Raw genomic sequence first — 23,319 nt, 5'->3', positions numbered from 1 at the left:
TTCTGAGTTTTACTGTGATTTGTGCTGAATATCCAATAATCTCTTGGAGATTATTGCTAAAGCTCTGGAAAAGGAGAGGAATGTGGGAGGCCAGATGTGACTACATAAGCTCCCAGCTCTCTCAGACAGAGAGAGCATCTTCAGAGATGCTCCAGGCCCAAACACAGGCCAAGGTAAATCTACAGAAAGTGGAGGCTGAAGAAGGACATGTTCTCAACTTTAGCAATGCTTCAATGCTTTGGGAATGGAACAACACTGGAGCTTTGAACTCTGAGAGACAATGTCACACAGAACCAGCTGCCACCTTCTGCCAAGAAAGTGCTCTTCTCTAATGTCCCTTTGCTCACTTTCTGCTGAATTACAGAACCCTACAGTAAAAATATCTAAATCAAAGCTCTAATGGAAGCACAGGGCAGTGAGTTCAATGCTAGTTTCCGCTCCCTAAAGTGCGAGATCCATTCCTGGATGAGTTAGTGGCCCCATGTGCTGAAAGTGTAAATGATTTATAGGCCTGCTGGGTCTTGGGCTGCTCTAACAAGGTAGGATTAAGCTGTAAAAACAAAGATCAAGAGAAGGATTGGAGTTTCATCATCTTGAGGTCTAGCATTGAATCACACCACATTGATTCCATTTCAATTGTGAACAGCATAATATATTAGAAAAGTCTAATATTTTAAGCCTAGGGCACAATAATGTATAACTTAGAGGGGTCTGTTAACAGGTACTTATATAAATCTCGTCCCAGTTTAAGTGCCATTTTGAGTTTCACTATCATACACACCCCAAAAAACAAAGTCCACCTGAAACTGCCTAGGTTTTTTTGTTGTTGGCCTTGTAGTAATCTTTTTCCCTTCACAAAATCTTATGTGGTAATTACCACATAACTCTAACTCTGCAAAGGTTCACCACAAGCTTACACAACCCAAAACTACCAAAACAAATAGGCTTTCTTCTCACTTTAAGCAAGATTATATGTAAACTCTATTTCTCTATGCAATAGACAAAATTAAATTTCCCCTTTTTAGCTACTTTTTTATAAATTTTATTTTTAAATTGTTCCTACTCTTCATTTACTATTTATTTAATAGCTTTCTACACGAGGTGCTTCTAGGGCACAAAGTTAGTAGCATCTAACTGTAGCACAGGTTTGCAGCTAAAATGATTTAGTATATAACAACGCCAAACTCCTTTCAGTTTAATCATTAGTCAATTCTGCATATTTAGACCTCAGGCAAAAATAAATATGCTGAATAAAAATTATCAAATAAACTAAGCTACATTACCTATTTTAGAAAGACAGGTATTGAATAACTAGAAACAAAATGGAAAACTCACCACTAAAAATGATATATTGGCATGTAAGACGAGACTCTACATTAAGTCATTATATCAAAAAAGTGAATTTTTCCTTAGTGTAAAAGGAAGAGCAAAGACAAATATCATAGCAAGTAATCAATTCAATATTTGAAAAATAAAAGTAACAGTGCTGTCCAACATCTGATTGGCAACTACTGAAACATAAATTAAAGAAATTTCCCAATGCTGCTTATGGGAAAATTATGTAGATTAGAATTTGATTAGGTTTATATAATGAGACTCAATTTGGACTTTTAATCTATTAAGCTCCAATAAATGAGGCATCTGAATAGCTCCCCTGAGCAGCAACAGTAATAATGACAGCAGTTATTTTTTGGAACATGTATTCTGAAAATTTCTTTAGCAGACGAGTCCACATCTTTACGTACAATTACTTTGCAACTTCTACAAAAAATTCAGGTGTTTGCAGTGAGGAAATGGATACATACAAAATGCTTAAACAGACATTTTATGATAATCAACATCTGCCACTCTGTTCTAGCAATATTGATTTTCCATCAACTTGGACTTACTTACGGTCGACTTCATGGTCTGTGTGGGCTAAATAGTGCCAGCAGACTTGCAAATTACTCAAGCTGGAACTGAGCTGGAAACCTATGGTAAAACATCATTAATTTCTCTACAGGCTGTGTCAAAACTAAAATCCACATTCAAGGCTGTCTTGGGGATCAAAGGTTGAACTGTGAAGGCTATAGCCCCATTTTATCAAAGAAATCTGAACTGAATTCCCAGAGCTGAGTTTTGAGACAGGTTGGACTCAGATCAAGACCACCTCTAATTTATCTGGCAGGTATGCTTCATAGGCTCTCCTGCATATTTCCTGCAGTCTAATCTATTTGCAAGTATACAAAAGCTCCTTTTCTATATTACTCAGTATTGTAAAATGCAACTTCTCAAAGCCTGCTGACTAGAGAGCCCATTGTGCACATGTCCTGTCCTGCCAGCTTTCACCAAATCCGAGAGAAGCTTTAGTGGTCAGGTTTATGGCACTTTATGACATTTTACGACAGTCGCGCTTTACGACACTTTACGGCACTTTTACGACAGTCGCGCTTTACGGCACTTTTACGACAGTCGAGCTTTGCGGCACTCTTCACGACAGACGTGCTTTACGGCACTTCACGACAGTCGCACTTTACGACATTTTACGTCAGTCGCACTTTACGGCACTTTACGACATTTTACGACAGTCGTGCTTTACGTAATTTTTACGACCGTTGCGCTTTACGGCACTGTACGTCATTTTACGACCGTCGCGCTTTACGGCACTTTTACGACAGTCACGCTTTACGGCACTTTTTACGACAATCGAGCTTTGCGACACTCTTTACGACAGTCGCGCTTTACGGCATTTTTACGACAGTCGCGCATTACGGCACTGTATGACATTTTATGACAATAGTGCTTTACGGCACTTTACAACATTTTACGGCAGTAGTGCTTTACGGCACTTTTACGACAGTCGCACTTCACGTCATTTAACGACAGTCGCGCTTTACGGCGCTTTTTACGACAGTCGCGCTTTACGGCACTTATTTACGACAGTCGCGCTTTGCGGCACTTATTTACGTCAGTCGCGCCTTACGGCATTTCTACGACAGTCGCGCTTTACGGCATTTTTTGCGACTGTCGCGCTTTACAGGACTTTACTACAGTCTCGTTTTGCGGCACTTTTACTACAGTCGCGCTTTCAGTATGCCAATACAAAGGTTTTCTGCAAGCCAAAACTTTATACCAGTACGCTAAATTGAACTTCATAAATAGGGAAAAGAATCCCAGTCATGCTCTTTGTGATTCAAATACTGCCTGTTGTAGCAAACAACTTCAGAGTAGCATGTCTGTTAAAGACATCTTTGTAGATATCATGTGTGAAAATGAGTATCAGGTTGATTTTAACTATACCAGCCTATATAATGCTAACTCAACCATCTTTCCCTTGGAAAGCTCAAGAAATCACACAATCTTTTCTTTCTACTCCTTTTTTTTTCACCATTTAAAAACCCCAAATACAAACTGCACAGCTGTGGAATCAGGAGGAATCTGAAGTAGCTCTCTAATTGAATATTCTTGAATGCTGTACCAGTAGCAATATATTAGCTACTGATAGTACCTCAGGTTGTGTCAAGAAAACTGCCACAAGATCAGCAGTGATACCACTGCTGCCACTGGGTTCACCCCATCTCTAAAGTGTGGAAATCCCTGCTTCAGTCAGAATCAAGAGTTCAGAGAGCAACTCATGCCTCTGTGATGGCCATATCCAAAGCATACAGTCAGTAGTGTAAATAAAGAGATTATTTTCTCGAATATATCAAGAAAAAAGGAAAGGTATTCAGAAAACCAGTGAGGTAAATCTGATCTTAAGAAAAAATTCCATTGCTAAGTCTGCACTGTTTTGGCTCACTGTCTTTCTCCTCTTACAAACAGTAATCTTAAAAAGAAAATGAATTCCTTATCATGACAGCATGACTCATTATTTTATCAGAGTTTTTTCTAAAATCTATAAGAGTTTTCCTTACCTCTGACAGCTCACTCTTTTTATATTTAAAGAAGTATCTCCAGAAGTGTCTCTACACCACCTCCTTATTTATTTTATTTATATGAGATTCAAAACCCATTAAACTAGCAAACAAGCTGGTAAAGACACTGATAACAGTAAAATATGATGTGGTATTCTTAAAGTAGTGAAAATTAAATGGCAATCATAAAATGTATATTACAGTATCCAGTCACAGTACAGACATCCTGAAAACTTCCAGCAGTTTTTTGTGGGGTTTTATTTGTTTTGGTTTGGTTTATTTTGGTTTTTTGGTTTTCAGCACTGCCTACTTATTATCATCTATGAATCTAAACACTACTTTAATCTCTACAAATACTTAACACATTAACTTTCCTATCCATTATTGCTTAGTAAGGATTTAAATGGTGGATAAAAAATAAAATATTTTCTTCCTTGTTTTAATTTCATTAGTACCAATATCAGTGTAAATAGCTTTCAATTACGCATTTTGAATATTTCCGAGAGTCTTTGGTCTATTTATTAATATTTGATAGGATTCTGAGAATAAATATTAAAGTTGCAATGTGGGCTTTTGTTGCTAGTGAAGTAGTTTAAGAAGTGGTGATTTTAGGCCAATCTAAAACATAAATCTGCAGATAAGTTGTAAAGGCTGATTTACATGTGACATGGTGAGCAAGTTGCCATTAAAAATATCTAGAAATAGTTCAAATTTTTATAAGCACTCTGTCTATATAATTCAGTCGACATCTTCCACTGAAAATGGAAGACAGGTCCAGACACATGATCTTACATTGCCACTAAAGAACCAGATATTTAATTAGAAGTTAGAATAGTAACAATTTGCAAATTATTGAGGATTTACAACATATATACACAGTTTCTAAAACACACCACTGAATATGTTAAACAAAGTGGCCAAGCACCTGTTCTGAATCTTATTTTCTTTACAGCATAAACAATTTTTGAGCAAGCTCACACTTGTGGCTAATGACTTAAGAATGTAACCATAGAGTTGTTAGTCCTATTAGTCTATTAAACAAATAAGTAACATTTTCTCAGGTCCCACAGTACATTGCCTGATTTCAGTGTCTTGTTCTTTTTTTTGGAGGAGCTGTTTCAAAAATGCCTGCCTGTCTTAGCCCTCACTTGAAGATGCATTGCTAAGTCACAGAACAAACAGACTGGCAGGAACTTTGAAACAGGAACCCCTACATGGGTGTACTAGCCTGTCTACATACTACAAGCCTGTCTATGCATTTAAGAAAAAACTCTGTCAAACTTACAGAAAATATATATACTGTAAACATTGTAGGGATACCTTCCCTCTCACTAATAACCAGTAATCATGCTCCTAAATTAGTATTTAGAGTCGTTGAAGATTGCATGCAAGATGTTTTCCATTACCATCTGTATGGGAGATTACCTTTGTCAAGTGGGCAGTTTGCCTTATCTCTCTCTTAGAGTGCCCACATTCACACCTTCCTCAGGAGGGGACCTCTGCTGATAACAGACTATTGAATGTCACTGCATGACTGATAAGAATTGTAACATCCCATTGTGAGATGCTCCGCCCAGAGGGAGGAGCCAAGCATTGCTACCCCGATATACTCTGAGATTCCGGAACACCAGCCCGGCTTTTCTCCACGGGATTCTCCAGAGGAACAGCAGCTGCCTCTTCCTTCACTGGATCTTCAGAGGAAAGACTACATCCTTCTCTACAGATCCTCCTTCCTCCAACAGAACCACACCTGATACTTCAGAGGACTGCACCCACATTTTCAATCGGACTGCCACTAACACCCTGACCGACAGGCTGTCAGGTTGGGTTCTGATTCTGTCAGTGTTGTTCTAGTGGACTGCATTGTTTATTTTTTTTTTTTTCCTATTAAAGAACTGTTATTTCCTGCTCCCATATCTTTGCCCGAGAGCCCCTTAATTTAAAATTATAGCGATTCGGAGGGGTGGGGAGGGTTTACATTCTCCATTTCAAGGGAGGCTCCTGCCTTCCTTAGCAGGAACTTTCTGCCTTCCTGTCTTCCCAAACCAAGACAAGAGCATTTGACAATTAAAGTTAAATAGAAAATTTAAGCAAGCAACCAAACTTCAAATCAACATGAAAGGTGGAATCTCCATTATACTTCCACAGGATCTGCTTCAAAGTTCTAAGAAAAGTTTGCAAAAGATCAAATATCGATATGACATTACAGACATTTTGTAAGATCGTAATCTTATCTCTAAATAAGCCACTACAAAAATTCCATTAGCCATAAACTTATTTGGGTGTGTTGAATAGAAATAAATTGCAAGAACTAGTTCAGAACTTTCTTCAACAAAAATTCCCAACATACCATTTACAAAATTAATAATTTACTTTTCAGCTCTGGTTTGTTCAGATGTTGAAAAGCTGCAAAAATAATGTACTATTAGGAGTACAGCAGTACTGATTCTCCAACAAAGGCTGTGCCTCAAGTCAGCCTGAATATCCCATCCTGCAGATGTTGAAAGAACTAGCAGGTTCTTGATAACCAGAAGCTAGCAATCTTTTAGAAAATGCTTATTATGGAAAGTCTGGGTTGTCTCATATTTAATCATGTCAAACTTAAATCAAGAGGTCTTGAAAACAAAATGCCAAGCATTTTATAAATTTTATCTAAAGCTGTCAAAGTTCTGCAAATCACTAGAAGGTGATAGATTCTGCTTTTCTGCTTTGGAGATCACAAGCTAGGACTTAACTGGAAAGAACAAAAATCCAGCTTTCTCCTGTACTGCTATTAGACTGGTAAAGTCTGCTAGATACTGATGCTTTGTATCTTCTTCCACAATAAAGCAAAACCAGTGACATTGATCTCTAGAAAAATCCCATCACCTTTATGAATATAAATAACCATTTATTAAGCAAACAATACGTAGTGAAGCAAAGAAAGACACCAGAATTATGCTCAGGAGGCTGCCTGCTGTGGTACATTACTTTCAAACTATCTTGTATTCCTGCAATATATTATCTATATGTTCCATTTTCTTGACGTTATCTTCATAATCAAGATGCTATCACAAGTATCCTGGGCACTGGAACTATTTTTAATTTTCATTTAAAGAGCAATTAAAGAAAGACAATGGATACACAAGATAATAAAGTAAGTGATTAGCAGCATGCAAATGACATAGGCTTAATGATAATACCCTATTCTATTCTCCAAAGGGCCTGTTGAGAGAAACCCTTCCTACATGTGGTTGTGCAGCTAATGTGCCTCAGCCTACAATTACAACATTGCTGACACCATTAACCACTGAAACAACATCACTTCATGAAATCCTTGTTGTCTCATTAAAATGCAAAGGGTCAGGTAATTTACCAGCATTGTGTGTCTACTTTTGTTGTGGGTAATTAGCAAGCATTACCCAGCATGGACTCCTACTGGGAAATAGTTAAACTGTGAAATATTAAAAAGAATTTTTTATATTTGATGGGAACTTAAAAGATTTAGAATTATAACAACAACATACAATGTATTCAAAGCCATGAAACACAGACCTTTTACACATTTCATGTCGTAAAATTTTTGTGGTTGGTTATCTTTGAAAATTAACTTCAAATTTTAAAAATGTTCCTCAGTATAACTGGATCTAGATACACATCTTCTTATGCAATTAAGAACTTTTTGAAAATACACAGAGGGAGATGCAAAACACCTTACAGTTTTTTAAAGACTTACATATGGTTTCTTAAAAATAGTTTTTTTAAAAGTTAAAACACAGAGGTGGGTGCAATACATTCTAATACCCACGTGCCCTTTTGTCTTGCTAATTGCAGCCTCATATCACCATTTAAGGGAACCTTGATAACGCTCACTATCAGCTCACATCTTGTCAGCGAGTCGAATGGTCTCTTATTCTTTTAAAGGAAGTTTTGGAACATAAAACACATTCCAATAAAAGTGAACAGAAAATTATGAATTCATTAAACTACTTTGGTATCTTGTGCTATATATAATATTTATATTCCAACTACTGTAAAATATGCTTTAATATCTTTAGGCAACTCTAAGGACTTAAATATTTATAAAATGGCTAAAGATAAAGTATAGCTCTCTTATTCCTACATACAGATGATGTAAGGCATGCAATCAAAGACAATAACACTTTCAACCCATTTGTCATCTTAAAGGAGCCTTTCAACTTCAGATCCCTTGTGTGCAATCTACATAAGAGTTGTTGCCTACATAGGCAACTCCAGAGGAGTTTGCTCCTTAAAAACTACCAAGAGTGCTATACTTCACATAAAACAGGGCTTTCTGAAAATGGAGACAAAACTATAAATTTGCAGGGAAAACAGCTCCGAGTGGGGCTTCAAAATACTGCTGTATTTATCTCTGGGACATCTGGGAACAGGAAGCATTTTGATTTAATATTTCATAACATAGAGGCAATTGCTTCCTTGCCTGGTGTATAATTAATGCTCATAAAAAGAGTGCGTTTTTTTATTCCTCAGCATCAGAAATGCACAAAAGAGTACACCTTCATAATAGGGGGTTTGCTTTCAAGATGTTGAACAGCAAATAATAATAAATTTGAGTTACCATAAATTTATAACAGTTTCGGGATGTTTAAATATAGTTTAAGTATGAGATCACATATTTGATGTACTGTATTATCTACCTCCTTCATCCTGTTTTATTTTTCTCTGGCTGAAGCAGAAGATATCTTAAAGCAGAAGAGGAAGAAGCACTTGTGAAAACTTAAAGGTATTTGGGCTAGGACCTTACAGTATTTCTCAAAACCAGAGAAATTGTATCAAAGGAATGTGTCTCTCCAGCCATTCATCCAACACATTTTTAGTGTTTTATAAGTAATAAAATTGAAAACCCACTTTTCTTAATAGTTTTTCTCTCTTTCCATGAAAACTTTGAGAGAGGTGCGGAACTACTTTGTGTGTGTAATTCCAGCAGGCAACACTGGCGTCCAGCTGCAAGGAAAGGTACCAAAAAATATGAAGGATGCTGCATGGGATCCTTCCCGTGAAGGGTTTCATGTGAAGACTGGAAGCCTAGCAAGGTCCTCAAAGAGCTGGTTTCTACAGCACAGGAAAAAAGTTAAGTGAAAAGCCTCTCTCCCACCCAGACTCTTTAGTTTATTTAAGTCCAAATCTTGCAAAGACCTGCACATAATCTAACTTTACACAGGTGGACCGTTTCATTGAAGTCAGAGAGATTTATTAACCTGTATAACATTGAGCACATAAGTTTTGGAACAAGCAAGGCATCAGATTATAAACTTGCCAGGGCAAAGGCCATATTTTATTCTTGTATATATCAGGACTATGACAACAAGCTCTTAATTCCATCCAGAGCTCCAGTGTGCTACCATAAAATAAATAACAGCTATCAACTGATCCATCTAGTTCAGCAGGATAAGAAATTATGTGCATGTTGCAAAAAGGTAATACTGAGTTATTTATCATAGGGACCAGATCTTCAAAAATTGGACTATTTTTTTGTGAGTAAATGGTGATATGGGACATGTCTGGCCCTTATCTCATTTTTCAGTTATTAACTTCATTAATTAGGATGGTCAGCCTTTGTTCTAAAAAGGGCTAATGAAACCAAACTACAACCACCTAAAATTCAGTTAGCTAAAAAATAATCACTCAACCAAGTAGAAAATTTTGTTAATTGGGTTATTACTATTATTGCAACAACTGATGCTAACAAAAGGAACATTCAGAACCCAATATAAAAACATCCTTAACTGGGTGTTAACTCCTACACTAAACTATCAATGCCACAAAGCAATAACCCTGATGATAATGCAAAAAACCATTTTTGAAAATGTGACTGATAGGATCGATACTGTCTTGGAGAGTATCTTTCAAAACATGTGTATGAATTAGGTAATTATGAGCTAGCTTTAAGTATAACAAGCATTCTGCAGTCTAAAAGACATTGATATACAAAGACACGTAGGAATCTAAGGGTTGAAAAGAATAAAGCTAATGTCATAGCTCACTTTTAAAAACTACCCCAAATCTTTCACTTTCTGCCAGTACTATTCACTTATTTATTTTTAATATTACATCTACATTTAACATTCTACATTTACTTATAAGCTTTCTAAAGAGGTTAAGTAGCTCCTTAAATTCTGCAATTATTTAGTGCAGCTAAATAGACTTTGATTTTCTGCATTTAAAAAAAAGATTCTTTATTCCTATGTTTTTATTAAATATAACAAATTAAACATAGGAAACAGTGTTGGAGTTGCCACAGAATACTGAATTCCACAAAAGCCTAAAAATTAACTTCATCTATGATCATCCAGGCCTATATTCTGAAATATTAACTTTAAACCTTATGACTATAAAATAAAAGGTATGAGTCAACATTCACTAAACCCCCTCTCCTTCAGGAATAAAAATTGCTTTGAATTTATAAAGAGTTTTCTCTAACAGCATTGAAATATTTACCTCCAAAAAAGGGCAAAACCCATTGCTAACAAAGCACTTTAGACAGTATTTATCCCTTCCCCTTATTTAAGAATTTTCTCTCATTTTCAATCCCAATAATATGGTTGTTCTGCCTTTTGCTAACATTTCAGAAATAAATCAATCAAGATTTATTGATTGGTAGAAGTGGAAAAGAATATATTATCTGCAATCTCAATGGAAAGCAGATCTCAAATTCATTTATTAATGAATTTCTTGCAGCAAATTGTGAGACTAAGTTCATAAAACTTTGCAATGATACAAGAATTAGTTACCAGATTGTGAAATAAGTCTAAAGAAACTCTGTCTGTTCCGGTCCTTTCAATCAAAGTTTAAGACAGCTCCAACAAAAGATGACAATAAAGTCATAAGTGATTTTTAAAGGAACTGGATCAAATGAAATTAAACTTGTACAGGGCTATTTTACCTTGTGCAATTTGTTACACTTGGAAGTCAGTGTGTAAAATTCTGAGTATGTTTACTTGATTTTATAGGATTTTCCCCAGAATAATCCCGCCATGATGTGTGAAATACATTACCCAGGAGTTCATCCAATCTTTATGTTCTTCTCTTTATTCTTTCTTGTTGGAGGATCTATTATGAGAACTGTAAATGAAGGCCCTAAAAATATCTCTCATGCGTTGAAATAGTGTTCCTAGGGAAAATTCTCGTAAGTTGAAGTCATTCAGAAAACAGCTGCAATCGTTACTTTGCAGAAATATGTCTACACTGCTGTACTGTGATCTGTCTTAGAATGTCTGTGGACAAAATGTTACTATACAGCCTCCCCTTTCTGTACTTTAGACCTGCTTGGAGCTATAAGATCACTTTTCCTTATTGTTTAGTAAGTGTTTTTTAATGAAATGTACTGCTCTTACTATATAGGACTCAAAATAAGCTCTAAATCACTATCCAATAAAAGAAAATTATTGAGTTGGATATCTAAAGTTACTACCCAGAGGCTACTCTGGTACAGTATTTATAAATCTCTAAACAGTTAGGTTATAATTGTCTTTCTGGGTTTTGGGAAGAAAGCCAAATAGCAGCTTTAGTTACAACTGAAGATAAATATTTTGTGTTGGGCCATGTTCATCTGGTGGATAAAATAACAAGTAAAATCCCCACAAAGCAGGACTCCAAGAAAAAACCAAGAAGCATGATAAAACTAAATAGGAATAGTCAATGGATGATACTTGAAGAAGAAAGGATGGAAATGTCAACAAAATGAAGGAAAGGAAAATTATGGGAGGTCTCCCAGCTTTACAGCCAAGGCAGAACCCATCACATACATATTCAGTCCTCTCGAGTGCTTTGGAAAAATGTTGTGACTGAGGAGCACGTGTTATGAACTATGGATCTAATATTCTCTGGTCTGCTCTCCAAAATAATTCTTGATGAAATAATCTTAATTTCTGTTAGAGGGAACAGAATGAGAAACAGAAAGGACAATAAAAAGCAATCTCCAGTACTCAGGGGTGACCTTTTTCTCCAACACAAACACACACCTCTTTACAGATCTTACTAGGAAGACAATCAGTCAAGATCCATAAAAGGTAATCAAGAAAAACACAGGGCTTCCTTTTCAAAAATAAGGTTGAGTTTATAAATAATTTTGTGAAGAGGTGGGCCAAGTTCTCACTTTACAGCATTTTGTACTTCAAAATCTAGATATCTTAATGAAACAATAGTGTGCTGCAGCTTCAGTGGGATACATTTTGGCCTTTTTGTCCTTGGAATCTAGGTTCTAGGTCTCCCAAAGGCAATGAACTGCCGGGATGATTTCCAAAACTCATTTTCAGGACATTAGAGTCTGCAGCCCTAACCTCTAGCAAGCCTACAGAGCTGCCCAGTCAGCTTTGAAACGATCAATGCAGACAGCCCTAGGAACACTTTCAACGTGAGAACGTCCAACAGCACAGGTTTAATTTGAACGATTTTCTTGTTCTTTTTGAGTAGAAGTATACATTTTATATAAAGGAGACCAGAAAATCCTTTCAAAACTGTTAGTAAGCTTTTCTTCCTAAGGAAGACAGGTTGTTTGCACACATAGTTCTGTGTAGCCATGCATCTGGTCGTATGTTGCCAGACAGCTGATGATGAACATAGATTTGACAACTTAGATAGTTTACTGCCATCCCCTCTGGATATGCTAGGTCATTTGTAGCTCTGGTCCAGATTATGATTTTTTTTCCTGTGTCTTGGAACTTTGAGTTGGATTTTTATTCTGTGGAAGGTTGAGGCAGAGCGCTGTGCTTGGATGAGATGCAATTCTGGCAGGATCAGTCACAACACAAGATGGGCAAGCCAGAGGACAAAAATGTTGCTGTACTACTTACAGAAGGTCCAGATAATAGATAATTACTGTTAACCAGTTCAAAAACCTAGGGATATTATAACACCATAAGGAAGTACTATCAAGTCTTCGTTTCTGTATGAGAATGGCTGTATGTGTTTTAAGTTCATCTGGCACTAGTAGTGAGAAAATTGTTGATGCAAACCAGATTAATTCATAGCTGATTTTTCAGCAGTTAACTTAATCCATTGGGAATTGCTAGCCCTATTGTTATAGAAATTTCCCTTTCAGCAAACTATGCTGTCATGTGTCCACCCACCTACTCCTTCTACAAGATCCTTCCTCTCAGATTGCATCTGGGTTCTGTTTCAAAGCCACATCTCTGGCTGGAAAGGGCATGTTTGGATGGATACAGAGATACATTTTTATATGCCTAGGACTGAGAGTGACTTTGGTGTTAAAGCAGGTGATGAGGATGAAGCTCTAAGAAAAAGGGAATGAAATCCCAAAATGTGCAGATTCTCTTCCTGCTACCAACTTAAAGCAAGGAGTTACAGATATAGGCCTGTACTTCAACACTTGCCAACAATTATGGCTTATCTGATGGTTAAATAAATTCGCATCCTGGTTTTATGGCACCCTCCTTGTTCTGGTGTCACCTTTTGCCTAAAGCTGAAATTAAACAATCACAGATACAAACTAGAAAGATCCTTGTATATTCAATAACTTATCAATTAAATGATTGCATTTTTTTCAGAAATGTAAACATGAATTATATATCAGGTTTTCATATGAGATTCCATCGCTTACCGACTACATAATTATACATATATAATACTATTTATTTAACCGGAATAGCAAAGGTATGGTCATACTGCTAAATACCTCACCAAAAATCTTGCAGCTCAGCCCATATATTTCTTAGACTGCTCACATATTTTGTTTTATTTCTTTTCTTTTCAACACCCTGTCACAGTTCAACTGACCTCCTGCCACATCTCCATATTTTCTAATGTCAGTATTTCTGATGATCAGTAACAGAAGTAACATAAAAGAGTAACACAGAAGATCCAAGCATGATGTTGATGAGGATGTCTTAATCCAAAATCATGCATTAAGATCTAGAAAAACTCAGATGGGCAATACTGCAAATTTGTACCAGACAATGTGTTAAGTATGTCAAGCAATACACAAATGTAAAATGACAACTTGCTCTATAAATAAAGGTACTTAATTGCCAGTAAGAATCTGTGAGTTTGTTCTAATACCCTGCTTGCTGACCAGCAAAAAGTTGAATCACCTACTTTATGTAATTGCCATGATAGTTATGTCCACCGTATGTTAAAGCTGCATTTCAGAGACAAAAATGTCACATTGCATATAATTTCCAGTAAAGTTTGTGCTATCCACTGATTCTAAGTGCTTCTGACAGCCTAATCATTTTATTCAACATCTTTCACGAAAATTTATGTTACTGAAAGGAGCAGAACTAATTCAGGAGTTGTGGATTTCATAAACAGAGAATTTACTGCGAAGATAATTGTTTTCTGAAGCAACTGGGCTTGCAAGAACCCCTCCTTATTCAGTGCTTCCAATTAAAATAGGCTGCTGGTTACCTGCCTTATGTTATGCCCTGTTTCCCCAGAACAGCTACGGAAAGAGTCACCTTTAATTTTTTAACATGCAGTCCGATATTTACCTGAAGAAAAGTCAAAAATTTCTAAAAATGTGCTCACCTATCATTCCTCTGCTTCTCTGCATCAGCAACATTTAAAAGGGCTAAAGGGATTTGGACTATGGCCAGTGAACACTTCCTGACCTACAGGGACTATTGCTGTAGCAGCAACCTGGGTATTAGAGAGTCACAGAACAATTCAGTCTGGAAAGGACATTGGAGCGTCTCTGGTCTTATTTCCTGCTCTAAGCAGGGTCAACTATGAGGTCAGATCAGCTTTGAGCTTTACACAGTGAGGTCTTGAATACCTCCAAGGATAGAGAGTAAAAAATGACAGGTGTTCATGTGGCGCACAAGACTGGATATTGACAGGTTTCTCTATCCTCACTGAGGGATGGTGTGACCCTGTGTACTCCCAGAGGTAAAATAAAACAGTCAAGTGCTGGAAATGTCTCTAACTTCTAAGCAAAGAGAGAAAATTCTCTCAGACTGACTGTGCTCAAGAAGAGATTCTTGATTATTTTAATTATGTGTGTGATAGGAGACAGAGAGATTCATCAAAGAATAGCCATTAGCCTGGTAGTGGAAGTACAGATTTAGTTTTGAGATACAGAATTTCAGATCCCAAGGCTAAACCAGCAAAACAAGGAACCTCCGTGCCTGTCTTCCACTTCTGCAATGAGTTTCCTGATCATGACTACAAGCTATCAGACCGTGAGCAAGTTGGCCTCACAAATCTGTGAGGAAAGAACTCTAAAATATTTGGGGTTGTGTTATTTCCAGACCACAGATTTGAAACTTTCAACACTCATGGGATTGAAAACAATCAGTTTCTTCCTTCTCTTCTCTAAACCTACTTCTTATCCAGAAAACTGTCCAATTTGACTCTGAAAAGTTCAAACTTTTAGCTTCCTGGTACAATTTAATTCAAGTATTGAATTCCAGAATTTTATTGCTGATTCTAAGAAAGAATTTTCTATGTTCAAGTTTCTATATTCAAGAAGTTACACTGCAACCTCTGATTTTTGGCATCTAATTCCTATTTCCTGATTAGACTGTAAAGAGGAAAATCTGAACTTAATCTTAGTTCTCACAGTCCTTGAGGGAAAACTATCTCTAGATCAGGCTCACGGGGAAGCTGCAGACCAAAGCACAATCCTTTCCACCTACATTTACAGCAGAACTAGATCCAGAGGGAATATTTACTGCTGCACTTAATAGGTTTATCAAAGGTAGGACTTCAGCTGCATAAGCTGCAAGACCCTTCAGGGATGGGAAGATGATTGTTTTTACACTGATGGTCTTTGCCAGGGTGCTTATGACTGCTTTGCAGCTGCTTTGCACAGGCACAGATGGTGTAAAATAGCCTTTGGCAACATATGAATCAGTCCCCTACTCTCAGGAAAGATTGAAAGATTTTGTTCAATGTTCTTAAATGGGATGAGTGCATGTCAAACCATGGGAAGAAATCAGCCTTGAGTTAATTCTCTGTGGCTTCTTGAGCAAGAAGGTACCAAAGCTGTAAAGAAAATTAAAACTTCTTGTTGTTTTTATTTTACTTTTTAGCTTGTGTTACTAAAACTTGCATTTTCTCTGTAGTGTCAATGTGTTTTGCATAAAAATAAATTTTTTAGACAGAATTCAGGTATTCCAAAGAGTAACTGAAGTTATCACTGGTTATATAACAGCAACTCATCCTGTAAAGGAAGCCACAGTGAGAAAACGATGTTTTTATACATTATCTAGGAAAATTTCAACATGAGAAAAAAATGCCAGTTTCATGTTCATTCATTTTTCCTCTGAAAGATGTGCTCTGTGATGTAGCAGAGAAACTATGTGACTGTCCCTTTAAAAGCCATCATACCAATCAGCAGGTTTAACTGTCAAGCAAGCTGATGTAGGGCTCTTTGAATTACTGAGTGAGGGATATTCTTCCTGCCAGGTCCTGTCCCCTGTAGGCACTGCAGAGAAGTATTATAGGGCAGTCCTTACCTTGGGAATTAGCCTGCAAGACCCCAATGCTGTCATCAAACTGCATAGATTTGATGTTGAGTGACGCCAAGATGCATTCCTTGTCCTGCAGCGAAGCATCATCAATATTATTCTGATTGGCTGACAGGATAACGCACATGTCGCAGAGGTTGATGTTGACAGCCCTTAAATCAGCCCGACTTAATGGCGTACCCTTCGGCACAGCGAGGAGAAAAGGGGGGTGCAGGAGAGGGGAAAAAAAGAAAAACAAATTAAAGATTGAGAAGGAGCTTTGGGAAATTATTTAACAAGTATCTTTTTTATGCTCTGACATTAAGCTGGTCTAACTATGTGCCAGGGAATAGGAGATGTGTGCTAATCTAAAGGGTAGTTGGTGCTGATGGCAGCATTTTAGGTTCAGTCTCAATACTCAGTCAAGCTATTACTAACAAACAAGAAACAGGAATAATGCCAGCATTCTGCATCTCATCGGTGACTTGAAATTGTCTTGATTTAAGCTGCTATCATGTGGCAACCTCTGGCTCTCTGAATATAACAGGGGGGGTGTTTTAAATGTCTATTTATCTACTAACAAGCCACAATGGTCTTGGGCAAAAGAACAGCAATTTAAACAGGAAAGCATTACGTGTCCTGCACATTTGAAATGCAATCAGGACAAAGCTATTTTTTTCTACCTAAAGCAATACACAGAAAAGGTTAATCCTTTTCGAAGCATGCTTTTGGTGCTTCTAGAAGGAAAACACACTGAGCTTCAAAGCTGTGTGATTAAACCTTTTGAAACAGAAACAGGACTTTATCCTAATGGGCACAGCTTGTGCAACATTCCCTGTTCCACAATCCTCAATCAGAGAACGGAATCATTAAAATGAAATGCTGTGGTAGCCTGTGGATTTTTTTCATAGTTAACAAAGCTGAGATATGACACTTAACATGATATTTTTTGTTTAAAATACACTTGCCTTTCACATTCAAAAGTCCACAACTGTAGTTACAAAATATTAAAATATTAAGTCTACATCACAGGGGCTGCAAGGTCCAGGAAATATACTCCTTTTTTTTTTCAATGGAAACTAGATTCTACTCTGCTGCCTCACATGGATTGGTACCCAAAGACCCCAATGATGAGGGGACATAACTGTCCCAGTGTCATGCAGTGATTTTCATAAAATCAAGTCAAGACCCTGGTCTTCCATCTCCTGATCATTCATGGTGAATACCTCCCGAACTCCACTGAGAGTACTCAATGCAAAAGTGAATTTAAAATGCACACAGTGAAGGAAGAGCTCAATTCTTATTCGGTGTTTGCCAGTTTAATTATTCCACGTAATTTTCAATAATTTGAGGCAAAAAACCTTGTGAAAAGCAGTATGTATCAAACAGATATGATTTCATTATAAACTGCTCCAAAGTTAGAATATGATTATTCCAGCCACCTTAATCCTGCCCTTTGTGCCTGTACTGTGCACCAAGTGAAGCAGGGTTCCTGTGGGGAAAAATAATATGCAATCATGTAATTAATTAAAGGCTCACTCCTAATGATTTTATGCAAAGGGACAGAATTAAGGCTGCCTGAGGATATTTAAAATTGGCATTTGCCTACTTTTTAAGAGTTTACTCAGCAGCTTAAAGGCATCTTGTAATACAGACTTTAAATTCCACTTTTTTTTTTAAACTAGAACAAATGTTTTCATATTCAGCTGTAACCACATCTCCACCAGATATCAGCAGCAAGTTTTACCTTGTGAACCAAAGTACAGGGAAGTATGAAAGTGGTCTCCCTTTGACAGGTTCCTACAAGTATAATCTCAGACCCTTAAGTACATTTTAAAATTAGTGTAATTACATCAGATATTTTAATTTTATATCACCATTTTGAACCAGATAGGCTGCAAAAAAAAAATGGAAGTAACAGGAGTGAAGTCTGTGTGGTCTTCAGCACCCTTGATTACTATGTCCGATACAATTCCTTTATAAATTTCTGTGTTTTTAAAGTTCCATCAACTAAATATTTAAGCTGTTCAAGTAAAAATTAATCTAAAGCTATTCTGAATTTTGGTGTAAACTGGGGAAAGTAAAGCTGATGTACATTTATTTTATGCCTCTTCAGAATTCAGAATCAAAACTTTGAAAAAACATATTGTAATAATGGATTAACATTATATACTGGAAACAGTGGCAGGATTCTATTCTGCTTGATAGTTCAACAATATTATCAATTTAATTCTGATTCTCTAGTCTTTAGCCTTCACAGTGACTGGAATTAAAAGGAATTGGCAGAAAGAGGAGGATATTAACTGACCAAATCTGATATTGACACCATTTTTGTGACAGCAGAGAATCTTGTGACACCATCTGTTGGATCAGGTTACAGAAAAATGCCAAGGGCCAACACTAAAACTGCATTTACAGTAACAAAGACCTACAGTCTGAATTAATCAAAAAGCAAAGACAGTCCTTTCATTCTATAGTTATTTTCCCAATTATTCAGTTAAGGTTACATCCATCATTGATTTATTTATTTTTAACTGCTGAAATGAAATTACTAAGAGCTAGTAAATTTATAATTTTTCATTCTTAAAAAAATCTAAACTAACTTTACTATATAACATGCTGAGCATTTTCTTTCACTTATACCATGGGCTCCCACGCGTCATTTATAGTTGTGGTCACCTAAGATCACCAGCTGGGAGGACTTAATTTGTTAGTCCTGGAGCTCTTGATTCTACATTTTGGTCATATGCGTGAATCATAATGATACATAGGAGAAAAAGGGCTTTTGCAGTTTTAGTGGCTGTGCCTACCAAGATCAATAGGAGCTTTTCATTGATTTTAAAAGGGTCAGGGTTTTTCTGTACTTTCATACAGGACTCTGAACCGAAATGCCAGGGCAGTGTTCCTTATAAAGCAGGCCAGTCCACAGGAAGTCTTTATGAATACATATAAATATTACGTTGACAGAGTAACAGTAATTTTTTCAAAGGTTTTGTGGGTATAAACCCATAAATAATATCATAAATAACTACTGTCATTCTGTCAGGGAAATCACAACATCAGAACCAGCTCCATGCAGGGCACTACAGTGAATGTTCAATACCAAACACAGCTAATAAATCTGATAGCAGCTGAAATTCATCCGATGAGGATGATGAGGAACCAAACACTGCAGCAAATAACATCTAATAAGGTCTCACAGGGCTCTGTTTTCATAGACACAGTAAAGGGAAAATCTAAGTCCTCAGGCCTATAAGTAGACAAAAGTAAAAAAGCCTAAGATCAAAGTCAATACGAATCTGTCCAGCTGGTGTCCTAAATAACAAAGTATCAATAATATGGCTTTTGAACTTACAGGCAAGATTGAAACCTTGGGGAAGTTATGCAGTGTCTCCCATTCCCTTCTCAGGTATTCAAGTGAACCCACAAACACAATGTGCTTGAGTTCATGGTAGTGAAAGTTGCTGGCTCGTAATGGCATCACTAAATTTCTTAATCCAATCAAAGCAGATTTAACATCCCCAAATATGCAAACGACTACATGCCCACTTAAAACTGTCATCGCTGCTTCACTTCGAGTCTAAAAAAACAAACAAAACAAAACAAAAAGACAAGGGAAAAATGAAACAAAGGGAATCTTAAATCATATATTGAGTTTAAAACCAGGAAAAATACAACTGTCAATATTGTTCATGCACAAAGAAGTAGTTTGATACAGCTATTCATTTTACCCTTACTTACATTTCATTAAATGTACCCAGCAGAAAAAAAAAATGTTCTTGTATGCAACTCGTTTGGCATCTGGGAAGACATAGCATTGGACCAAATTCTGGTCCTGTGCAAGCTTCTATTCATGCGGATTGTGACTTTGGCTACAAAGTACTGTAGGTTTAGCTAAGGGTTACAGAAAAGAGGTGCAAAGTCATGCCCTAGTTGACAAATCACTGGATGGGTTTTTTCAACACCAATTTGGAAAGGAAGATGTTGAGCTTCCAGTGTTCCTAGTAGGGCTTTGTGATATTACTCAGATCTTGTGAGTTAGGGACCATAACCTCTTAGAGTCAAAACTCTTATTTAAGGACAAGCTGCTGCTTCCCTGAGAAGCAATCCATGAATGCCCTACACTGCTCTGCTTTCCAGTGGATGCCCACTATATGCCACAGAGCTTCTCTCAGTAACAAAATACAAGTGCAAGTTTGTGACTAATACTAACCTTTCAGGCCAATTGGACTTACTGAGGAAAAGGTCTCATGGAGAATATTCAAACAGTGTCCAGAATTATCTTCTTGTCTCAGTGAAAGAATAAATTTTTGCACTAATTTCAGCATTGTTTAGTTCAGTTGAGCAGGCAACTCAAACACCAAGATGATTAAATAAAGCCACACGGAAAAAATTACCTTAATTTCTGGAGCCAGTCTCGGCATTGTAGTGCTCCATCACGTAGTTGGAGAACCACTGATACCATATTGCCAAGAAATTGTACACTCTCTACCACTACACAGAAGTTTTGCCAATGAATAAAACTAAACCAGTGGCAATACGCAAAATTTTCCTCTCACTTATCCATAGTATAAGTCATTTCTCTAAATTACAGAAGCATGGTGGTGTGCAATTAAGATTGGAATATGCAGCAGATATGTTCATTATGTCAGAAGAATGGGAACTCTGATTAGAAGTTTTCTCATCAGTTAAAAAAATGCATGAGCTTTCAGTTTGTCCAGAGAAATTACACTGATTTTCATACAGCTTGACCAAGACAGTTGTCTTGGCCCTTCAAACAGCAGAAGACAGGAGCGAATCCTCAAGTGAAGCATCTAAGTTGTCCCATGTCTCTGCCCATGCATCTGGAATACTCGGACTTTACAAGACAGAGACCAAGTCTTGAAAGCAGGTATGTAAAAAATATCACTCCATAAATCTGTATGCAGCCACGTATGGCAAAAATCCCTTCTAACTACCTGATACTGCTGGAATGTCACAGAGCCAAAACAGACCTTGGGCAGAAAAATTAATTATTTTCTGACTGGGACATCATCAAGTATCAATTAGAAGACAACCTGGGAAATCTCATCATCTTCAAATTATGCACTAATTTGTACTTGTGAGGTCTCTAAGGACAGCATTAAATTTGCATAGATATGAATGTAGACATAAATTGTGGATTGTGGGTTTGAAAAGGTGTAGGGAAGCATTTTGCTGGCAGTGTATTGGTGATGATGCGTGAAGTAGAAAGAACCGGGGCAGACTTGCAGATTCACAGGCTGGTAGTGGAAAAAACTAACATGGCATAACCTAGAGATGATGACTGAGTCACTCTCCAGCACCATTTGTGGGGGAACACTTTTCAAAGTAGGGCAACAGGTAGTTTGTCAGCTAAAAGGTGTTTGTACCACAAAGGAGGATTTTTATCTCTATTACAAAATGTTGTACAGCAGGGCTACCCCTTCTTGCTTGATGATTACAAATAAATGATGCTATTTAAAGCTGTTCAGGAAAACTCCATCTCAAAGTTCCATCTCCAAAATCTGGAATTTACTTGCTTGACTATTTAAACACTGAAATTGCAATTCCAGGCCATGTCAGAGTTATTACAGAAACCCCTGAGGAGAACTGGAGACAAGCTTTTAACCCCTGATTGCTAGAATAACTAGGGCTGTCACCATCATTGGCTACACCATGCCACAGTGCAGGAAAATCTAAGAGAGCAGGCTCGGGAAAAGCTTTATGAAGTGCGACAAAGTGAAGATCCACCAGGGAGCTCATTTCAAATATAATCAGTTTTACGTGTGAGATCTGGGGTTAGTTACTTGCTACTCTTAGGTATAAGTACATGAACACAAGTGGCATAAACTTTCAAAATAGACTGTGATAGGCCTCCTAATTATTTTTAATGACTTGAGTCAGTTTGATGGTTTTCCCAGTTAAAGGAATGAAACAAACATAGACAGGGCTCACCGCAACATGCTAGAGTCAGAGTAGGAGCATTACTTGCTCCGGCCTATTTGGGCATCTTAAAATATTGGGAATTGAGAGAGGAGTTCTAAGAGAGCAAAATTAATAAAAAATGAATTAACAATAATTAATAAAACATCAATAAATAAGAGGTAAGTCAAAACAATACTTGCTGTGTTAGAATCATTACTGCCTTGTGTAAAGAGAAAAGTAGAGCATGTAAGCATTCAAGTATTTCTAATCTTATTCCCTATAAAGATTTAAACCAAATAAGTAAATTTCATTTTATGAAAAAGAAATTCCCTATAAAGGATGAATTTTTATTGTTGCACTGGGCATAAAGATTTATGCAATCAAAATTCTTTAATCAAAATCCTAGCTTTGGTTTCATCACTCTTGCTCCTGATTTCAACACACTGGATTTTGTGACAGTAGAGACTAACTTATTTATCCATTAGACATCATTTCTATGGTTTAAATAACCTCTTTTCAAACACAACTCATCATCAATACCTACCAAAATGACCTTTTCGATGTCTTTGGCTGGACACCAATGAAACATCCCTGTAGAGTCGTATTTTTTCACGTTGGCATCCATATTGTCAATCTGCTCATTGCCAGGAATTAACAAGGGGTCATGTCTGGGGAAAAACAAGTTGAGGACAGCATAAATGGAAAATACTATGAATTATGGATGGAAAGATATCCCAAGAGCTAAGAGGGACAAAAGTAAAAAAATTAAATGTATTTACATTTTAACATGGTTTCAATAAGGACATTTTTAAACAAAAGCAGCATACCAAAACAAAAAATTAAATTTTAAATGTTGGGTGCAGTTTCAATTACTTTCTATCCACTTTTATGCCAATAACAATTTAATTTTAAATAGGGTTTTCTGACACCATCACATCCATCCAAGTTTTTTTCTTTCCAGTCCCACCCCCTGAAATAAATATCAAAGTTCCTATAGGCATCTGCAATGAAGTAGAAGGGATAGGAACAGAGCCCCATGCTGACTGACTGGCATAAGTATGGAAAGCCAATTA

At 36.9% G+C, this 23,319-nt stretch overlaps 1 protein-coding gene across 12 annotated transcripts in view; it reads right to left on the bottom strand.

Annotated features, from left to right (window-relative positions):
* Positions 1–23,319, bottom strand: part of KCNMA1 (potassium calcium-activated channel subfamily M alpha 1) — a 402,729-nt gene that overhangs the window by 29,464 nt on the left and 349,946 nt on the right. For all 12 annotated transcript variants that reach the window (XM_030950724.1, XM_030950723.1, XM_030950725.1 and 9 more), the window contains 3 exons: positions 22,791–22,914; positions 19,677–19,901; positions 16,331–16,523 (listed from right to left, as the gene is read on the bottom strand). In XM_030950724.1, the coding sequence (XP_030806584.1) occupies positions 16,331–16,523; positions 19,677–19,901; positions 22,791–22,914 (542 nt within the window). The remainder of the gene's footprint in view (positions 1–16,330; positions 16,524–19,676; positions 19,902–22,790; positions 22,915–23,319) is intronic.

The sequence above is a fragment of the Camarhynchus parvulus genome, chromosome 6, assembly GCF_901933205.1.
Source record: "Camarhynchus parvulus chromosome 6, STF_HiC, whole genome shotgun sequence".
NCBI lineage: Eukaryota > Metazoa > Chordata > Aves > Passeriformes > Thraupidae > Camarhynchus > Camarhynchus parvulus.
Note: the sequence above shows the minus strand (reverse complement) of the source record. Positions and strands in the feature narration are given on the sequence as shown.